The 16,445-nt window shown below is 48.4% G+C and overlaps 1 protein-coding gene across 1 annotated transcript in view; it reads right to left on the bottom strand.

Moving 5' to 3' along the window:
* LOC104168422 (protein HID1-like) overlaps positions 1-15,920 on the bottom strand; it is a gene marked incomplete at both ends in the record, with an annotated part of 16,587 nt that extends 667 nt beyond the window's left edge. The window contains 14 exon segments of the mRNA XM_009709005.1: positions 1-189; positions 1,375-1,539; positions 2,424-2,453; positions 2,456-2,495; positions 3,818-3,969; positions 4,632-4,722; positions 5,135-5,275; positions 5,372-5,428; positions 5,830-6,052; positions 6,791-6,907; positions 7,393-7,499; positions 10,373-10,486; positions 13,222-13,392; positions 15,771-15,920. The exon segment at positions 1-189 is cut by the window's left edge and continues 36 nt beyond it. Of these exon segments, the coding sequence (XP_009707307.1) occupies positions 1-189; positions 1,375-1,539; positions 2,424-2,453; positions 2,456-2,495; positions 3,818-3,969; positions 4,632-4,722; positions 5,135-5,275; positions 5,372-5,428; positions 5,830-6,052; positions 6,791-6,907; positions 7,393-7,499; positions 10,373-10,486; positions 13,222-13,392; positions 15,771-15,920 (1,747 nt within the window).
* Between the last annotated feature and the right edge of the window lie 525 nt (positions 15,921-16,445).

The raw sequence follows: 16,445 nt of genomic DNA, 5'->3' as shown, positions 1-16,445 counted from the left end.
CAGCAGGGGCAGCAGGACGGGACCCTTCCATGGAGACTCCATCCTGAGAGTTGGTGCGAGAAATAGGCTCAGGAGTTTTCTTCTTGCGTTGCAGACCTTTCTGGATGGACTGCGTGTCCGTGGGTAAGTTAGCCAGCTGGTGAAATACATTCCGCTTGCGGATAACGGCATAGACCAAATTTGAGTTCCCTGGGAATCACAGCAACAAAATGAGCAGAGAAGTAAGACTCAAAGAGCTCTGCCAATACAGCACAGTTCCCTGGGTACACAAAGCATGGTTGCAGAGACCCCACAAGCTCAGAGAACCACACTTCCACCCACAAAGGCAATGGCACAAGGAAGAAAGCAGAGCTCGATATCCTCTTATCCATTACAAAGCAGTACATGAAATTCAGTGAAATCCTTCCTAGGCCGGAAGGCTGACAAGAAACGGCTTAGAAGCTGACATTCAAACAACTGAGAAGAAAAAGGAGAGTTTAAACCACATAGTAGCACCTATTTTGGAAGAAAATGTTGTTAGCCAAAATTCAACATTTCTCCATCTTCAAAAGAGTTCACAAAACAAATCGGGAGCATCCCATTTGAGGAGAAATAGGCTTGAAACAGCAGAGCCAAAAGGTCAGAATTCTTACTGTGTGCAAGGTGGCAGAGAACAGAATGAAACCATCCCCTAAAATAAAACACAAATCACAGCCACAAAGGCTGCTTTAGGATCTGGCAACTACCATTTGCAAGATTTCCGTTACAGAAGCAGAATGGCCACTCTTGACTTGTAGTTTTAAAGCAAACCATTAAATTTTGAGCAGGTTAAGGGACCTCACTCTACTATTTCTTTGAGGTAGAAGACTGTCATGCTTTTAAGGAAAGCATAAGGCATTTCCTGGAAAGGCAGCACGTGCCAGAACTTTGTTTGGATGGGGCTGTTTGGTCTTTGGCTCCAGTGACATGCCAGAGCAGAACTGAGAGGCACTTTTAAACGTTTAAGGAGATGGAAATCATTTTGTCCCCTCACCTACATTACTGAGCAACATGAGCAGTTTCACAGCAGCATTGAACCAGTCACAACTTAAGCATTACACACTCACTTTCCCTTCTTCTTCCCCTCTACCCATCTCATTTTCTGGTCTGCAGGAGGCTGAGGTTACGCTGATAAATAGCTGCTATCTCATTTTGCCCTAACCCAATCTGTCTTGGTCAGGACCCAACACTGATTACCTACTAACTCAACTTCTCAATCCTACGCAAGTCTCCATATAGCTGCTTTCTACACTTCTCCCCTCCTCTCATCTGTTTGGACTTCCTCTGAAGTTCCACCTCACATTCTCTTGGACTAAACTAGTGCAAACCCACTAGATACAGCAGTCAGTGTCTTACCATCAAACTGGTACTGAATGATGTTGTTGAAAACTTCCAGCAAGAAGAAAACGAGATGGTGGTTCTGGACAGCAGAGAAGAGGAACCAAGTGGTGGAAAAAGCCTCCAGGAGATGCAGTAACTTGTTAGCAGCCACCATGGAGAGAGACTTCAGGTATGGAGACACTGTGGAAGGCAAACAAATGAAAACTGGAGAAAGAACCAAGGTGTATTTATGTGAATAAATACAAACTTTATGTTATTTATGTGAATAAATATAAATACAAACTAAATATAAACTAAAAATGTTGCTCTTAACACCTTCCCACCCTGCACTTGTGGGAAAGCCTCATGGAACAGCTGAGCCCAACAGGGTTCCACAGAAACATTTCCAAATATAAAAAAGAATGAAACAGAAATATTGCCTAGTAAAAGCAGGCATTTCTGCTTTTAGAGGGTCTTGTGTAGTTTTACACCAGTAACATCATCTCTGGCACACCTCCTGAAAAACTTGCACAACCGGAGCCACCTAGGCATTCACTAAGCTCAAGGAAAGCCACTGCCACCGTGGAGAGGTGGCACTCCCTGCTGGAAAGGGACAGCGCTGCCAATCCCCCTCACCAGGCCTTCTGGCAAATGCCCTTCTGCCACCCCAGAGGGGCTCCATGGACTCTGCCGTCCCACCCTCTGACCCACTTTGTCAAGCACTGCAACAGGCTGGCCCGGGAGGTGGTGGAGTCACCATCCCTGGAGGCATTTAAAAGGGGTGTAGAAGTGGTGCTTAGGGTCATGGTCTAGTGGTGGACTTAGCCGTACTAGGTTTATGGCTGGACTTGATGGTCTTAAAAGGTCCTTTCCAACTTAAACGATTCTACGATCTGACTGAGCCCAGGCAATAAACCTGCAGGCAGGTCTGATCTGCAGCTGGCATCTCCAGCACAAAGGACCAGTTTCCAGCAGCGGTCACTGACACTGGCTAGTGTTAGGGGGCACAGGTAGGAACACAGGGAGAACGGAGCAAGAGCAGTCAGATCTGTCCCCTCTGTGGGCTGTGGTTTCGCACTGCTTACCGTTCACAACGATGGTGAGCAGGCAGTCATCTGCAGCCGCTGATGCCCGCTGGTTATGATCTTGTGAAAGACCTATGGTAAAGAAGGAGTTCTTGAGCAAGGTAGTACCTTACTGAAAGCACCCCCTCAACCAAAACCAGTGCCACCCTCATGCTAATCACTTCCTGACACCATTCCTTCCTAGGCAGGGCCCTGCACACTCCACAGTTACACAGGTGGGGAAGGCTGCTCTCACTGCAGACTTGCACTCCAGGATTACAAGCTTTCATTTAGCAGGAATCCTTTGGGGACATGATTAGGACTCTACAACACTGCAAAAAGAAATCAACTGTGAGCTGTTCCAAAATGCACAGGCAGCCTGAGACAAAAATAAACCACCAGGAAGTAAGAAACATCTTCACCTCCAATGGATTTTGACTCTGTACCCTAGCAATAGCTACCTGAAATGCCACAGAACTAATAATTTCACATTTTATTCTAGTGCAAACTTCCAACTCAAACGTTTGTCCTATTTTTCTTAACTATACCCTCACACATGGAAAGATTCAACTGCCCCACAAACAGTTCAGACATTCCCAGTCTTGGCCTTCCCACCTCTAGCTGGCATGCCTGTAGAGAACACCTGCAGCGTAATGAAAATACAGAGATGATCCAAGATGAATGGAATGTAATAGCAAAACATAGCATCCAGAACAGTTCTTGTGGGCACAATTCTTCCTACTCCTTTGTCCTGGTTTGGCTAAAACTAATGGTAATCTCCTTTTGGAAGTCTATCAGAAGCTGCTGAGAGATTCTTCTCTGACAAACAAGCACTAACATGGCAAGAGGGTACCACCTGAGGCTGGTACTACAAAACACACAGCTGCTTGTAGCCAGTATTGTGGCCCTCCGCACTACAGAGTGAAAGATGAATGAAACCTTGCAGCAATCTCAAGCTGTATGGTTGAGCTTGGGATCACTGTTGTTCCCATTCTGACAGATGTGCTCCACACAACTCTGGTTACTTGGGATAGAGCCAGCAATGCAGTCAGTTCTCCTGCCTTCCCCACCTGCAACCAAGTCTGGTAGAGGCCATGTACCCATCCCACTCCTGGCAGTCCCAGAGTCCTTTAGACACCAGTCCAGCACCATCTGAGATCCCGTTCTTTGGGATCATCTCATGCAGATGGAATTGCATCTCATGCATATACATCCTGCCAGACACATCACCTCAGGTTAACAGTGTGCAAAGATCCCACCAGTGCTTGGATGCACCCCACACACTTTCTAGCTACTCAGTGGGCTGACAAGCTAGGAAGAATGAGCATATTGAAGGAAGAAGGAGGACTATTATTTGTGGAGGTATGAAAGAGGAGTCAGGAGGGGCAGAAAAGAACTGCTGGAGCTATACTCACTATGATAAGCAGATCTGCATGTGTCCCTGTGAAGACAGGGATGTCCATAGGCACTCGTACAGAATACGGCTTGTTCAGTCGAACCCCAAAGTTACGCTCCCCACTGAGAAGCAGGAGGATAAAGACCCCAATGTGCATCAAGCCCACTCGTGCTGCAGGAAAAAAAAAACAACACGCACCACAGTGAGGCCAATGGACTCCTGAAGACAAAAGAGCAGCGAGGAGAGAGGAGAAACACTATAGGACTGAAAGAAAAACTGCACAGACCAGACTATCCCAACAAGGGACATCCCACACAGAGCTCCCTCCATTGCCAGTACCAGTGTCCTTCCCAAGCACATCTATGGGGATAGTACAACGTTAAGTCTTGGATAGATCATGCTTTTCTTTGTTATGTTCTTGATGTAAACCCATCGCTGCAGTAGGAAAGATCTGATGACTTCTTTCCACTCTTTCTCCATTCTTTGCAGTAATAGAGTTATGCCTGATTTACTCCCAAGGCAAGAGCAGATTTCTTGTTTCTCCTTCTTCACAGGATCAGGGACACAGTTTTCAATATAAGGACTCAAAATGAGTTAACACATGCTAAGGATCTCCCTTTCCCACGTTGTGGTATAGACCATGTCCTGCTTCTACTCCGTTACAAACATTAAAACCCAGCTAACTGAACCACTCTACTCCATGCCTGTAGAAGGCTAGGAACACGCACTCAAGATGCTATTGCATCTAAGTGGAAGGGAGGAAGCATCTTAAAAACATTCTAGTTCAACTGTCAAGCACAGTTCATCCCAAATTTTGAAAATAACCAACTTACACTGGTCTGCTCTGGCATCATTGAGAAAATACAAGATTGGGACAAGGATGTCCAGAACATCACTGCTCTTCAGCACAAAGAAGAGGAATTTCTGGAAGAAAGGGGAGGATTTCAAACAATCACAAGCATATTCAGTTTTCTGCACCACCCGCAGGACTCAGGACAGGTAGCCTCAAGCTAATTAGTCTCTCAAGAACATCAGAAAGGCTGGTGTATGTACCAGTTCTTCAACTCCAGTGTTACTTGTAGAGTTATTATAATACCTGCTCCAGCATTTGCCTCAAGCACTGACCTTCAGGAGCTGCAGCATCTCTCACAAGCTGTCTCTACAGCCAGATCCCCCCAGCCCATGCAGCAGGGAGGAGTGCTGCTGACCAGAGTACCACAGTCACTGCTAACTACCTGCCCGCAACCCTTCACCAGGGCTCGGTCCAGTCAGAGCCACACCAGGCTCTGGGCAACAGGCAAGGTGGGGCAAAGCTCAGCAAGAAGGAGATCCACACCTTGTTGAAGTCACAGAGTTTCCAGAAAAGGACAAGGAGCTCCTGATGGAATTGGATCTTCTTGGCAGAGTTTGGCAGGTAGGTCTGGACAAGCGGGTTTGATAACAAGCGGGCCACTCCTTTCAGGATGAACTGGAAATCCTACAGACAGACCAGGAAAGAGACTGTGGTGGGGCCAGGGCTAATGCAATCAACATGAAATCAGACAGGAAATAGTTCAGGACATGAGCACGTTACCTCCTCTCGGTGTATTCTTGAGAGGTAATTCACAAACAGATTGTCTGGTCCAGGAGGCTGCATTCAAAGAAAATGAGTGAAATGCTTGCTGGCAACAAGGTTTACTCAGGAAGTCAAAGTGAAACCACTGGCTTTGGGAGCTAACGTCTCTCATTTCAGCTTTCCTCTCTGAATGATTCAGTTTTAAATGCTAGGAGACAGAGCACCTCAGGGAACAGTAAAGCCAAGAGCTTTTCACTTACATGCTCCTGATTCAAGTCAGTGACCAAAACCTGGTGGTTTGGTCATGTACAGCTGTTTAGTGGCCTACAGGAAAGAAGCAGGACTGGACCACAGCTAGCAGACTGCAAGGAGAGGAGTGGGGCTGGGTCCTACAGGTCAACATTCAATACAAACAGGTGTAAGAGGACCACAGGGAGTTCAGGAGAGCAGCAAATACAGATCCCAGTGTCACTCACATCCACATCATCCATGGCCGTGCCAGTGGTTGTGCCATCCACAGTGGGACTGGAACTGGTGGAGCTGTCATAGTCCAAAGTGACAATGAGCACCTGGGCTGCCTCCTCCACCAAGGGCTCACGGTAGTCAGAGAAAAGCAGGTGATTGTAAGGAATTCCATAACCCACCGGGTCGTAGGCACAGACAACGTTCAGGAGTGAGGTGAAGAGGGGGAGCGCATGTCTGAGGAGGAGAAAACATTCTCAGAAGGCAGAAGCAGGAAGCAAAAGGTGCTGCCTTGAGGAGCGACAGGCATTCCTCTCCCCAAGAGTCTGGGGTCACGACAAAACACAATCATCTTCTCTAACCTATGACAGTGGCCCACAACTGAGCAGCCCAGAGACAAGAACTGACACTCCAGCTCCTAGTTGGTCTCCTGGACTACGGCTGAGAGGGAAGGGGAGGTGAAAAAGACCGTGTGGCCTCCCAGATGCTTCTGTGCACCAATGTGGAAGAGAGGAAAGGACCTCAAAGCTCTCTAGGCTCTAAAAGACAAAACTGTCTGCCTTCAGCCAGGACTGTGCTCTGCCAGACGAGCAACTGTCACCCGAGGAGCTGAAGGTCCCAGAGGAGCCAATGTCACTAGATGGCAGCGTTCATCCGCCACCACAAACCTCCCACTGCAAGTGCCATGCCACCACCCCCACGAGGGAACAGGATCTGCCCTTTCCCACAGGGCAGGGACCAGTCCTGCATCAAACTCCAGTGAGCACCATGCTCAGTCTCTCCTTTCGCTGCTGAGGAACACCTCTCACGAAGCAGAGATGCTAACGGGCTGTACGTAAGACAGGGACAAAGAAAAAGGACAACAGCCCCTAGATGTTGGGGGTAGCAAATCCCATGGTGTCCCACTATCAGAACACTCCATGGAAGAGATATGAAAGTATTTCTCCCTCCTGGCACCCAGTCCTTCACCCTCACCTGTTCTCTGTAGAACAGAAGAACTGCACCCAGGGGTTAGCGTTGCTGCTGTCCGAGGAGGGAGGCAGATACATGGCCTCGGAGAAACAGGTCAGCAGCAGCTTAAGTAGCTCTGTCCTGAAAGAAGGGAAAAAGCAGCCAAGGCCTTGAGCCTTTCAGGAGCAGGAACTAGGCACAGGAGGCACAATCACTCACCACAACAATGCATAAGGAAAGCTCAGTACCATCTAGAAAATCCTCCCCACAAAGAGCTAAGGGCATTTCATAAGCAATACTGCTGTCACTGGCACAAAGCTCAGCAGAATTGCTGCCTTATGGAAAAGAAATACAGTACAGAGCTCCTAGGCATTTTCAAAGCAGCAATGTTTTGCCAGTCCCTGTTGCAGACACTCTGACTCCCATATCATATTACAAAAAGCTATTCAAAAGGTCAGCTGTTTGTTTTTTTTCCTGCGTTGTCAGTCCTGTTAACTCAGAAAGGAGCAAGGAGAAAGCCCCTTGGGAATCACAGATAGCTGAGAAGGTAAGGAGAGCCCATTTCCCCCAGATCTCCTTCTCCTGATCCCAGTTTCTTTCCATTCTGCCTTTGCAGACTCTCTTACCTATTCAAGTCATGGATGTAGTTAGGCTGTGGAGAATGAGCAAAGCCCACTCCTGCCTCCCAGATGTACTCACAGCTGTCAATGGAGTGCATATCTTCTGCTGTGTCCTGCAAGAGAAATAAGAGGTTGGACCACAGAAGGCAAGAGCCAGAGTTGACAGCGCTAGTGGTACCCAAGGCAGTTCAGCCCCTCTCTCTGGCAGTAGCAAAGAAACCAGCAGAGAAGCATCCAGACACTCAGACAGTACAGACCAGCCTCACCCAGGGAGCACCCCTGACAGAACGCCTCTCATCTTCAACAGGTATTGAGCACTTTGCAAAATAAGGCCCTTCCTCTAGCATGCTAAGGTGCAACACTAGCCACCTCCACTGGGAAGGGTCACCGAATGCAAAAGGATCCGAAATAAATTCTGTTCTCATTACTGGATGCATCACCATCACCATCTCCTCTCCTTTCCTCCACATCTCATAAAATACAGCCCAGGTCAGGGCTTTTCCTTTGCAGATCAAGAGCACCACACAGGGGTTCAGTCCTGCTTGACACCTCAACCCTATCTCAGAGCACGTCATGTTGAGTTTACCAACATTACGGTGACTCGCAATGGCTGCATCCCACAGGCCGGAGCAGCAGCAAATTAACTCTCATTTATAATAAAAGCGGATATGACTGTGACTTGCTTTTCAGAGGGTAAAGCAAGAAGGTGACTGCAAATTTGTTATTTCTCCTAGTGAGAATCCTTCCAGACCCCTGACAGCTGCTGGCATGACTCCTAAACTCTTGCTCTGCAATCTGAGGAGAACCACCACAGCACTTTGCCTTTATTCTTTGTCATGGTTACTCAGGTCAGGGTTGAAGCAGCTTTGCAAAGACAAGCAGCCATTGAAAACCACCTGCCAACCTTCCAGGAATGACCAGGAGAAAGCGCCCAGATGAACACGTTTGTGTCAAGTGCACTTGGTGCACTTTGGCTGTCTCTTTTTTGGGATTTAATTAAGCAAATTCTACCACCTGCCTTTCTTCTCCTCCTGCACTTGGGGAAAGCAGATCAGAGGACTGTTTCTAATTGCTCTGGGTTCTCATTGCATAATCTCCCTCCCTTCCTCCTTCCCACAAAGGCACCGATCTCAGGACAGCAGGGCTTCAGGGCAACCAAGATGCATCTATGACCCCAACCATGACTCCCACAAAACCAGTATGTTGAGAGCAGCTAATGCTGATACAGAAGCAACTGCAGCTTCCTTCACAGTCAGAGCTTTTCCTGCCTTGCTACTTACTTCCTACAGATAGGCTGGAGCTCACCTGCTGTCAAGTTTCTCACCAAGCTCCTCAAAACAACTCTTGCTGAGACTGGAGTGCCCAAGACCTCCCTCCACAACCAAATCTTGAACATTTCCTGCCAGGCACAGGCTTCATGGAAAGAAATGCAATTACATCCACAAACCCGCTTCTACTTTGTATGACTTAGCTGGAACACCAGGAGCAGACAGCATGTTACCAGCCATCATTACAGCAGTTCCCCAGGCCTAAGAAAGCAGGTGATGACGTCTTCAAAGAGCCCAGCCTTTGCAAGTAAGTGATAAAATACAGAGATGCAGGCACTGTGCATGACAGAGGGAGCCCCAGTTTCCAGCCATAATTCCAGGGCTGACTTCAGTAGGACGGCAAACAGCAAAAGAGTACAAGTCAGTCTCAACTCTCCTTTGCCCATGCCCTCCCAGTTCTTACTCTTGCTCTTTACTCAATTCTGCTTCAGCAGCTATCCACCATGATCTGTATCTCTGGGGCCATATGCTGTTCTGCCATGAGCAGGAGGTGGTTGTACACAGCATTCTGCTCTTAACCTACAGTCAGACCCAAGAGCGCAGGCCAGACCAGATCCAGAGAGGAAAGACAGCTAGGCGCAAAGACTACACAGGCTGCAGGCAGCAGAAAGGCAGCTAACAGCGAGGAACACAGAGCACTCACGATCTCGTGGTCTAATTCAAGTTGCCCAGAGCCCTGGAAAACCATGCTGGCCGTTGCCAAGGGAGAACTCACAGGTGCCTGTTGGGGGGGACTCTCCCAGGAAAAATTGTTGTTACCCTGACTTGTGCAATCCATCCCAAGTGACAGCACTAGACAGCAGGTCCAGCTGTTTAGCCTCACTCCCACTTACTCTTAGGACATGGGTAGCTCTGATCCAGCCTTGGCCCTTCACCCCCACGTGAAAGATTTCAACTGTTTCTTCTACCCAGAAACCTCAAGTAAGAAATTTAGCACTCGGGTTTTGCAGCCATCAAATACACAGTGGTTTAGGATGTTTATTTTTAATTTGCTTCATAGCTCTACCAAAAAGGAAGGTTGCCCACTTTTGTTTACAGACTGGACCTACAGGAAACACCACAGAATCATTGGTGTGGAGAGAGAGAGGGAGATGCATCAGAATCTGTCCTTAACACACATGGTAGGAAATCCCTGCTTCAAGGAAGTAAAGAAGCTACCATAAGGATCAGAACACTTTTGTCTTTGTTCCAATGATACAAAGAGGGAGATGAGGTGGAAAGACCTCAACAGAGACCATCTACTCATTCAGATCACAGCACCTGTGATCATGCAAACAGCTGCTTCCTGCCCCAGACGGCACCAAATTGCCAGTGAAAGGAACAAGGTGCTAAAGGTCTCTGCTCCGCTGGCAACAACAGAAGAGCAGCTGTTTGCCAGCACAGCTGCCTTTTCCTGAGGGGCGAGCTGTAGCGCCAGGGTAAGTGCCAGCCACTCCATTTGAGACTCATTGAGCTGTCTCAGGACATCTGTTTTAGAATGCACAAACACCACACAGTGAACCCAAAATGTTGATCAGTATTAGTCACTGTGGGTTCAAGCTCAGCAACTCTGTATTTTCCTGCCTGCAGGTTTGCAGGAAGCCACTGGGTTTTTCCAGGGTACCCCTCACCATGCAGTTAATCTACCTCTATGCAGATAATCTCCCGATTCAACTTACCACTGTGCTCCTCCGGTGGCTCTGCACAGTGAAATCAGGACAGAAGAGCAGATCTGCGACAGCAAGGAGCAATGACTCTGCCAGCGGCCGGGCATTTTCATCATCTTCATCTCCCTAAAGTCAGAAACATGGAAGAGTATTGTCAGCCCAGGGTTAGCAAAGAGCACACAGTAACACTAGTATAACAGAGCAAGAGGAGATGCACTCCTCAGGAACACACAGGGAGGCAAGAAGTTACAAAGGAACAAGAGGCAGAAACAATCAAAACCCAGCCAGTACAGGAAAGAAATTGCTCCCAGAGGTGATGACTAAACATGAATAAGCTCTTTCATGACACCAGATTGAGCAGACAAAGGCCTAGAGATGTTGGGGAAACAGAAGAATAGCACTGGACCTTGCCATGTGGAGATGCTTGACTTACTGAAGACAAAAGGAAAGGGAACCATTTACAGAGAACAGTGTTTTACTGTCATGAAGGAAGGTGATTTGGTGCACAGAGACAGCACTAGGAAGAAGCCAGCCAGCATCAATAAGGTGTAAAACCTCTCAAAGTCCTGCATGGGCTGCCCAGAACTGGAGGCGACAGAAACAGGAGAGGCTGCGTGCATCACTTAAGGGGCTGCCTCAGCCTGCCATGGCAGAGCAAGCACAACAGCAGTGAGGATTTTGCTGTCTCCAGCGTTCAAAGCAATCACTCGAATCATGCATGGCTACTCCTCTGCAGCTGTTGCCACGGGAAACCTTGCCAGATCCTGCCTGTCAAAGAGCATCCTGGATGGGAGGCCTTCCCCACCACACACCAGTGCTGGAGGGAAAGGCAGGGTTTTGCAGGAGCTTATCTATCTCAGCCAGGCCTCTGTCAGCCTGCGCACAACACACAGCTCTTAAATCACAGCAGGCAGCTAACAGAGATAATAGCCTGTGTGACTCTGACGTCTGTCTCTGACAGTAGCAAGACTACTGTCAAACAGATCCCGGATGTAAGGAGAGGCCCAGAGAAGATGGATGGAGCCAACACAGCAAAGATGCTTTTACTCGGGCTTATAGTCAGAGATGAAATGACAAGCATTAGGGTCCAAGGGGATTTCTTTTCCAAGAACAATCTTTGCTAAGATCACCTCAGCTGCCAGAAAAGAGTCCCTGCAGGCTCTGGGTACCATCACATCCAAAATGAGTGACACACAACAAACCAATAGATCTGTACATAATACAGACTCCCTTACAGCAGGGAGGCACCCATGCTCCAGAAGCAATGCCATCCATCACTGCATCATGAAGCAGGCGAAGGATAATTGCAGAGATATTTACTAATGGTCCAGGCATACCATCATCTTCCCCTTCAGTTCCCAGAAAGAAATCAGCCTTCAGACAGCAAAGCTGTTGCCCCTAGATTAGACGTGACCCCAGCTTCCCTAACATCTCCAGGCTTGATCCGTTATCCCCTGCCAGGCAGCTCAGCCAGCCTTACAGCTACCTCCGCACACAGTTAAATGATGGAGCACACTGAACCACAACAGCTCCACTGACATTCAGGGGGCACAACACAGCAGGAGGGTTCCCCAATCCAGCACACATGCACTGAACTGGAGCGCCTTGGGGTGATCTCACAACTCTAAGGGTGAGAAATTCTCTCTTCTAGGTGCTGAACAATGCAGAAAAACAGTAGTAACAGCAGCCTGGCTGGATCAGAGCACCAGGCACCCAGCATGTTCCTTTCCAAAATAAGCTCCTCCATTGTTAAGCTCCTCCAGCACTCCCGAGGCCCCTGCAGGGATGAAAGGATGGACAACCACCACCCTCCCAATCACACAGATCACACAACAGAGCAGAGCAAGGACTTCCCCTTGAAGTGGCCTCAGGCAAAACAGATTAGAGATGACGGCCAGAGACAGCACAAGGTGCAAGGTTTGTACTGTACCAAACACTGCTGACCCTTCATAACTGTCCCCAAAGACACTGCAGTACACTTAACATTCAGGGGAAACCACACTCTTAAGTACAGCCATGCTGACCTGCAGATTCAGAAACCTGTAGCAGAGGGCTCTCTATGCCCAGAGCAGGCAGCTGCTGAGGGAGCAAGCAGGCACATAAGTATTCCTGGCTCCACCATGTTTTCAACACTATTTCTCCTATTTGCAGGAGATCCTAGAGCACTTTCGCCCTCTTCCTCCAAGAGACACAGAAGAGCACTATTGTGCCTGCTCTCCAGACAGAGAAATTAAGGGGGTTCAGAGACTTCCCTGAGGTTCTAAACATCACTGACAGAGCCAGAAACACTACCTAATTCTTTAATCACTCTTGCTCAGTGGTGGGCTTCACCGACCAGGCTAGGCCCCTGGTTAAAATTGCATCACTCAGCTCATAAGCAGGTATTGAGTCATGATGCAGAGAGCTTCTCTGGCACTGTTTGCTTTAAATGTGACATTGTAAAACCAGTGGAAGTGACGCCCTATTTGAGTTTGACTTGAATCTTAAATCAACTTTAGTTAATGGAACAAGGTCATTTCAGTTTGAGAATGTCATACAGCCTTTAGCACCACTCACGTTCATTTCGATTCACACCTTCAGTTATACTGGAGAAGCCTTCCCTCACATACCAGTGCTCTCCTACAGCTACACATCCAAGTGAAATATTCAGATGATGCAGCAACCTGTGCTAAACAAAGCAGCTGAGGGTGAGAGGAAGAACAGCAAGAATCAAAGGAAGGAAAAGAACTTAGAAGGTGCCACCTAATTTCTGATGAAATAGAAATAACTGGAATAAAGTTGCCCCCAAATGTACACAAGGTCTCCCCACTGCAGCCTCCCCTTCACCCTCCAGAAAGAAGAATAAGTGCCAAGAGACAGACCCCTCCTCGGCCAGCCCCAGGGACAGTTGACCAGAAGAAACCTCTCCAGTCAGGGTCCTCAAAGATGTAAGGCAGGATACGGGTCAGGAGCCGGCAGCAGTTCAAGACGATTTGCCTCTCCTTCTCTGTGTGGCAACCACTCTCTGCTCCCTGCACCAGCTTCTCCACAGCCTAAAGGAACAAAACCAAGGCAGGTAGCATTAGCCTGGACACATGTTAGCAAGAGTTGGGCAAGTCTATGTGAGGGTGTCACCAGCAGGACAGAGTTATAAGCAGGTTTTGGAGCCCATTTTCTCAGAGTTCAATGGTACAGGCACTGTTGCTGTTTGAAACACCACAGAAATAGGGTTAATGATCTTAAACAGACCTTCTTGAATTTCTACCATTTCACTGCAAGAGACCTCACACGCCAGGGCTAATCCATGCAGCACACGTGTCGTGCCATGTGAGACAAGACAGCCACAGCACCAGAAGGCTCCTTCCCGCATTGCTCCATGACACCACACACTGCAAAGAGCAGATCAGATTAATCAGCCGCATCAAGTACACGAAACACAAGCAGAACCAATGCAGCAGCACTGCACGGCATGATGTGAGGCGCTGGCAGGGGAAGACTGCACAGAAACACACAAAGTCTGACAGATCTGTATGTGCTGTTGCGATTACAGCAGGGATCTCTCCCGACTCAGGAGGCAGGCGCTAAGCTCTTCCCTGTGACTATTAAGCGTACAGATACGGCCTCCAGCAGAGTCTGTCAAGTTCCCGCTGCAGAGGAGGGTGGCAGTCCAGGTTTCCCCACTGACCCTGTAAACAGGACTGCTGCTCTGGAAAGAGCTTCTAGGCTGAGTCTCTCCAGTCCATCCAATCACTGCCGAAACTGCCAAAGGAGACAGTCACTGGGTTTTTCAGAATAGGATGTGGGTCTTGCCAGGCAGCAACCCCAGACCCAGGAGGCAGCAGTAGGAGGTTTTACCCACAGACAGAAAAAGGCAGCTCCATCCCCCAGCAGCTGCACCCACTTGCTCTTACTCCCTGATCCCAAGGGGAAACAGAGGGGGAATGAAAGCTGAAATATTTACCAAGGATTCACCTTGCTGCTTTTTAATTCATGAGGTCATGTGTCCCTGCTTATTTTCATAGCAGACTGTCTGGGTCACTGACTCCGCTAGCCTGCGTCATTGCCTTAATGGGTATTTAAATGCTGTTTGTGTAGTCTCAGTCTGTCCACACACTTCTCTGTGACTGAGCTTAACTATTTTTTCAGGCACATTTATGACTCTCTGCGGTCCAAGTCTTCAGCCATCACTGCAAATGATATTTTAGCCATGCTGTTGTGGTCTCCACAAGCATGTAGCATTGCTAAGTCCAGTGGCACACTGCACAAGGCATAGGCCAGGGCCCTCAGCCTGGTAAAAGCACTGCAGGACTCTGCAGGCTCCTCCGGCCCTGCTATCGCAAGATCTAGGGCTCCTGGACAAACCGTCCTGCAAACACCAGCTCTCCCAATGCATCTGTTCCCAGTAGGGAGAACAGCCCATATTTTAGTGTTGGTTTGGGGGGAAAGAGGACACAGAGTCAAAGGGGTTATGCAGTCAGTACAAGTCTCCTCAGCCCTTCTCAATTCCCAAGCTGCTGATTGTCAGAAGACAACACTAGGGAAGAAACATTCCATTTTTTCCTCATTTTTGTATTCTTTCTCAAGGATCCACTACAGGCATCTGTCTGAGGCACAATTCCCAGTCAGAGGTACCTTCAGTATGATTCAGTAGGCCTCATTCATGTTTCTTGCAGAGCAGAACAGAAAACCAGGATGGCAACAACCATTTAAAACTAGGAAAATGCCATTCCAAATGTTTCCGATACTACAAATTCAAGGCTACTCTTTGCATGGCTCAAATCAGGAGCATTACTGACACCTGCACTTTCCCAGGCAGAAAAAGGCTCAGGCTGTTGCTCGCCAGCTTGACAATTTGCCAAACCTGGCAGGGTAGGAAATGTGAGTCAATGTCCCTTGTGTTCCACACAAGGACGTGGCAACACCAGAAGCAGCATCAGGGATGTTGATGTCACAGCAGAAAGAAGTCTTAAGATCTCCCTCAAACTTCATCGAGGCACTTGTACAGTGACAATCTCCACATCCTTCTCGGATCTATCGGCTTGAAGCCACCCTGATACACGGTGAGGAGCAATTAGCTGCAGAGACAAGGAATCGGATCTACCAGCCTTGCCACAAATAGGCAGCTTTGGTACAAAGTCCCCTAAGTAGGAAGCAGTTTATGCAGCAGGCAAGACCCAAGAGGGTAGAGTGAAACACAGGAACAGGACAAGAGGGAAAAGGTTCCAGAGTGAGCAAATGCCAGCTGTGGTCTGTGCTAAACCATGAGAAGGGCTGAGAGTTACCATCAGAAGGAGACAGGGACAAGCAAGCACATCACATGGTACAAGGAAATAAGACGGTACCTGTGTCCCCATGGGAGCCATAGGGCTATTGACCCAGGGACACCCCCCTACTAGCACAGCACCAAGGAATAAGACAGCACCAACATTACCTTATAACACAAAGTTGCCAAGTTTGAAGGCGATTCTTCTCTCACTGCTCGGATCTCGGCAGCTGGTACAAGGGCAAAGACATCTTGCACTGAAGTGGCTGTGTCTGCCCAGAACTGGTCCCAAAAGGCATCATCCGTTGCCTCCACAGGCTGTGGAGAGACAAACATGGTTACAGATGCAGAACTACCTCTCTATGAGGTCCAAACATCAGCAATTATGCCTGGCTTGGGGATGTGACCAGGCACAGAAGAGGTTCAATAAAACATACTGGCACTGGTTTTGTACCTCAACTTCTTTGTCACCAGGGTTTTGGCGGATTTGATCTCCCAAACAGAGCATTCCCTCAGCAAGGAGGCGAGCACCAAGACATTTATGTGATCAACTGTATCAGACTGGGACTCCCCAAGTCTTTCATGGAGTCACAATATACATGAAGCCTCCTGCTTGCCTGCAACCTAGGGCGTGCATTACAAAATCTTTACTAACACACGTGGGTCAGGCTGCTCTCATGTGCTCTGTCACCTTCAGAGCAAGTCAAGGATGCCCTGAGCATGTGCTGGAGTTACTTCTATTGTAACCAAAGTCTTGAGGAAGGAATCAGGGACGTCCCACATTGAGGCACGAACAGACCCACGGAACTGCCAGACCCACCTCAAAGCACTTACAGATGCAAC

The sequence above is a fragment of the Cariama cristata genome, unplaced genomic scaffold (genome assembly GCF_000690535.1).
Source record: "Cariama cristata isolate BGI_N322 unplaced genomic scaffold, ASM69053v1 scaffold16711, whole genome shotgun sequence".
NCBI lineage: Eukaryota > Metazoa > Chordata > Aves > Cariamiformes > Cariamidae > Cariama > Cariama cristata.
Note: the sequence above shows the minus strand (reverse complement) of the source record. Positions and strands in the feature narration are given on the sequence as shown.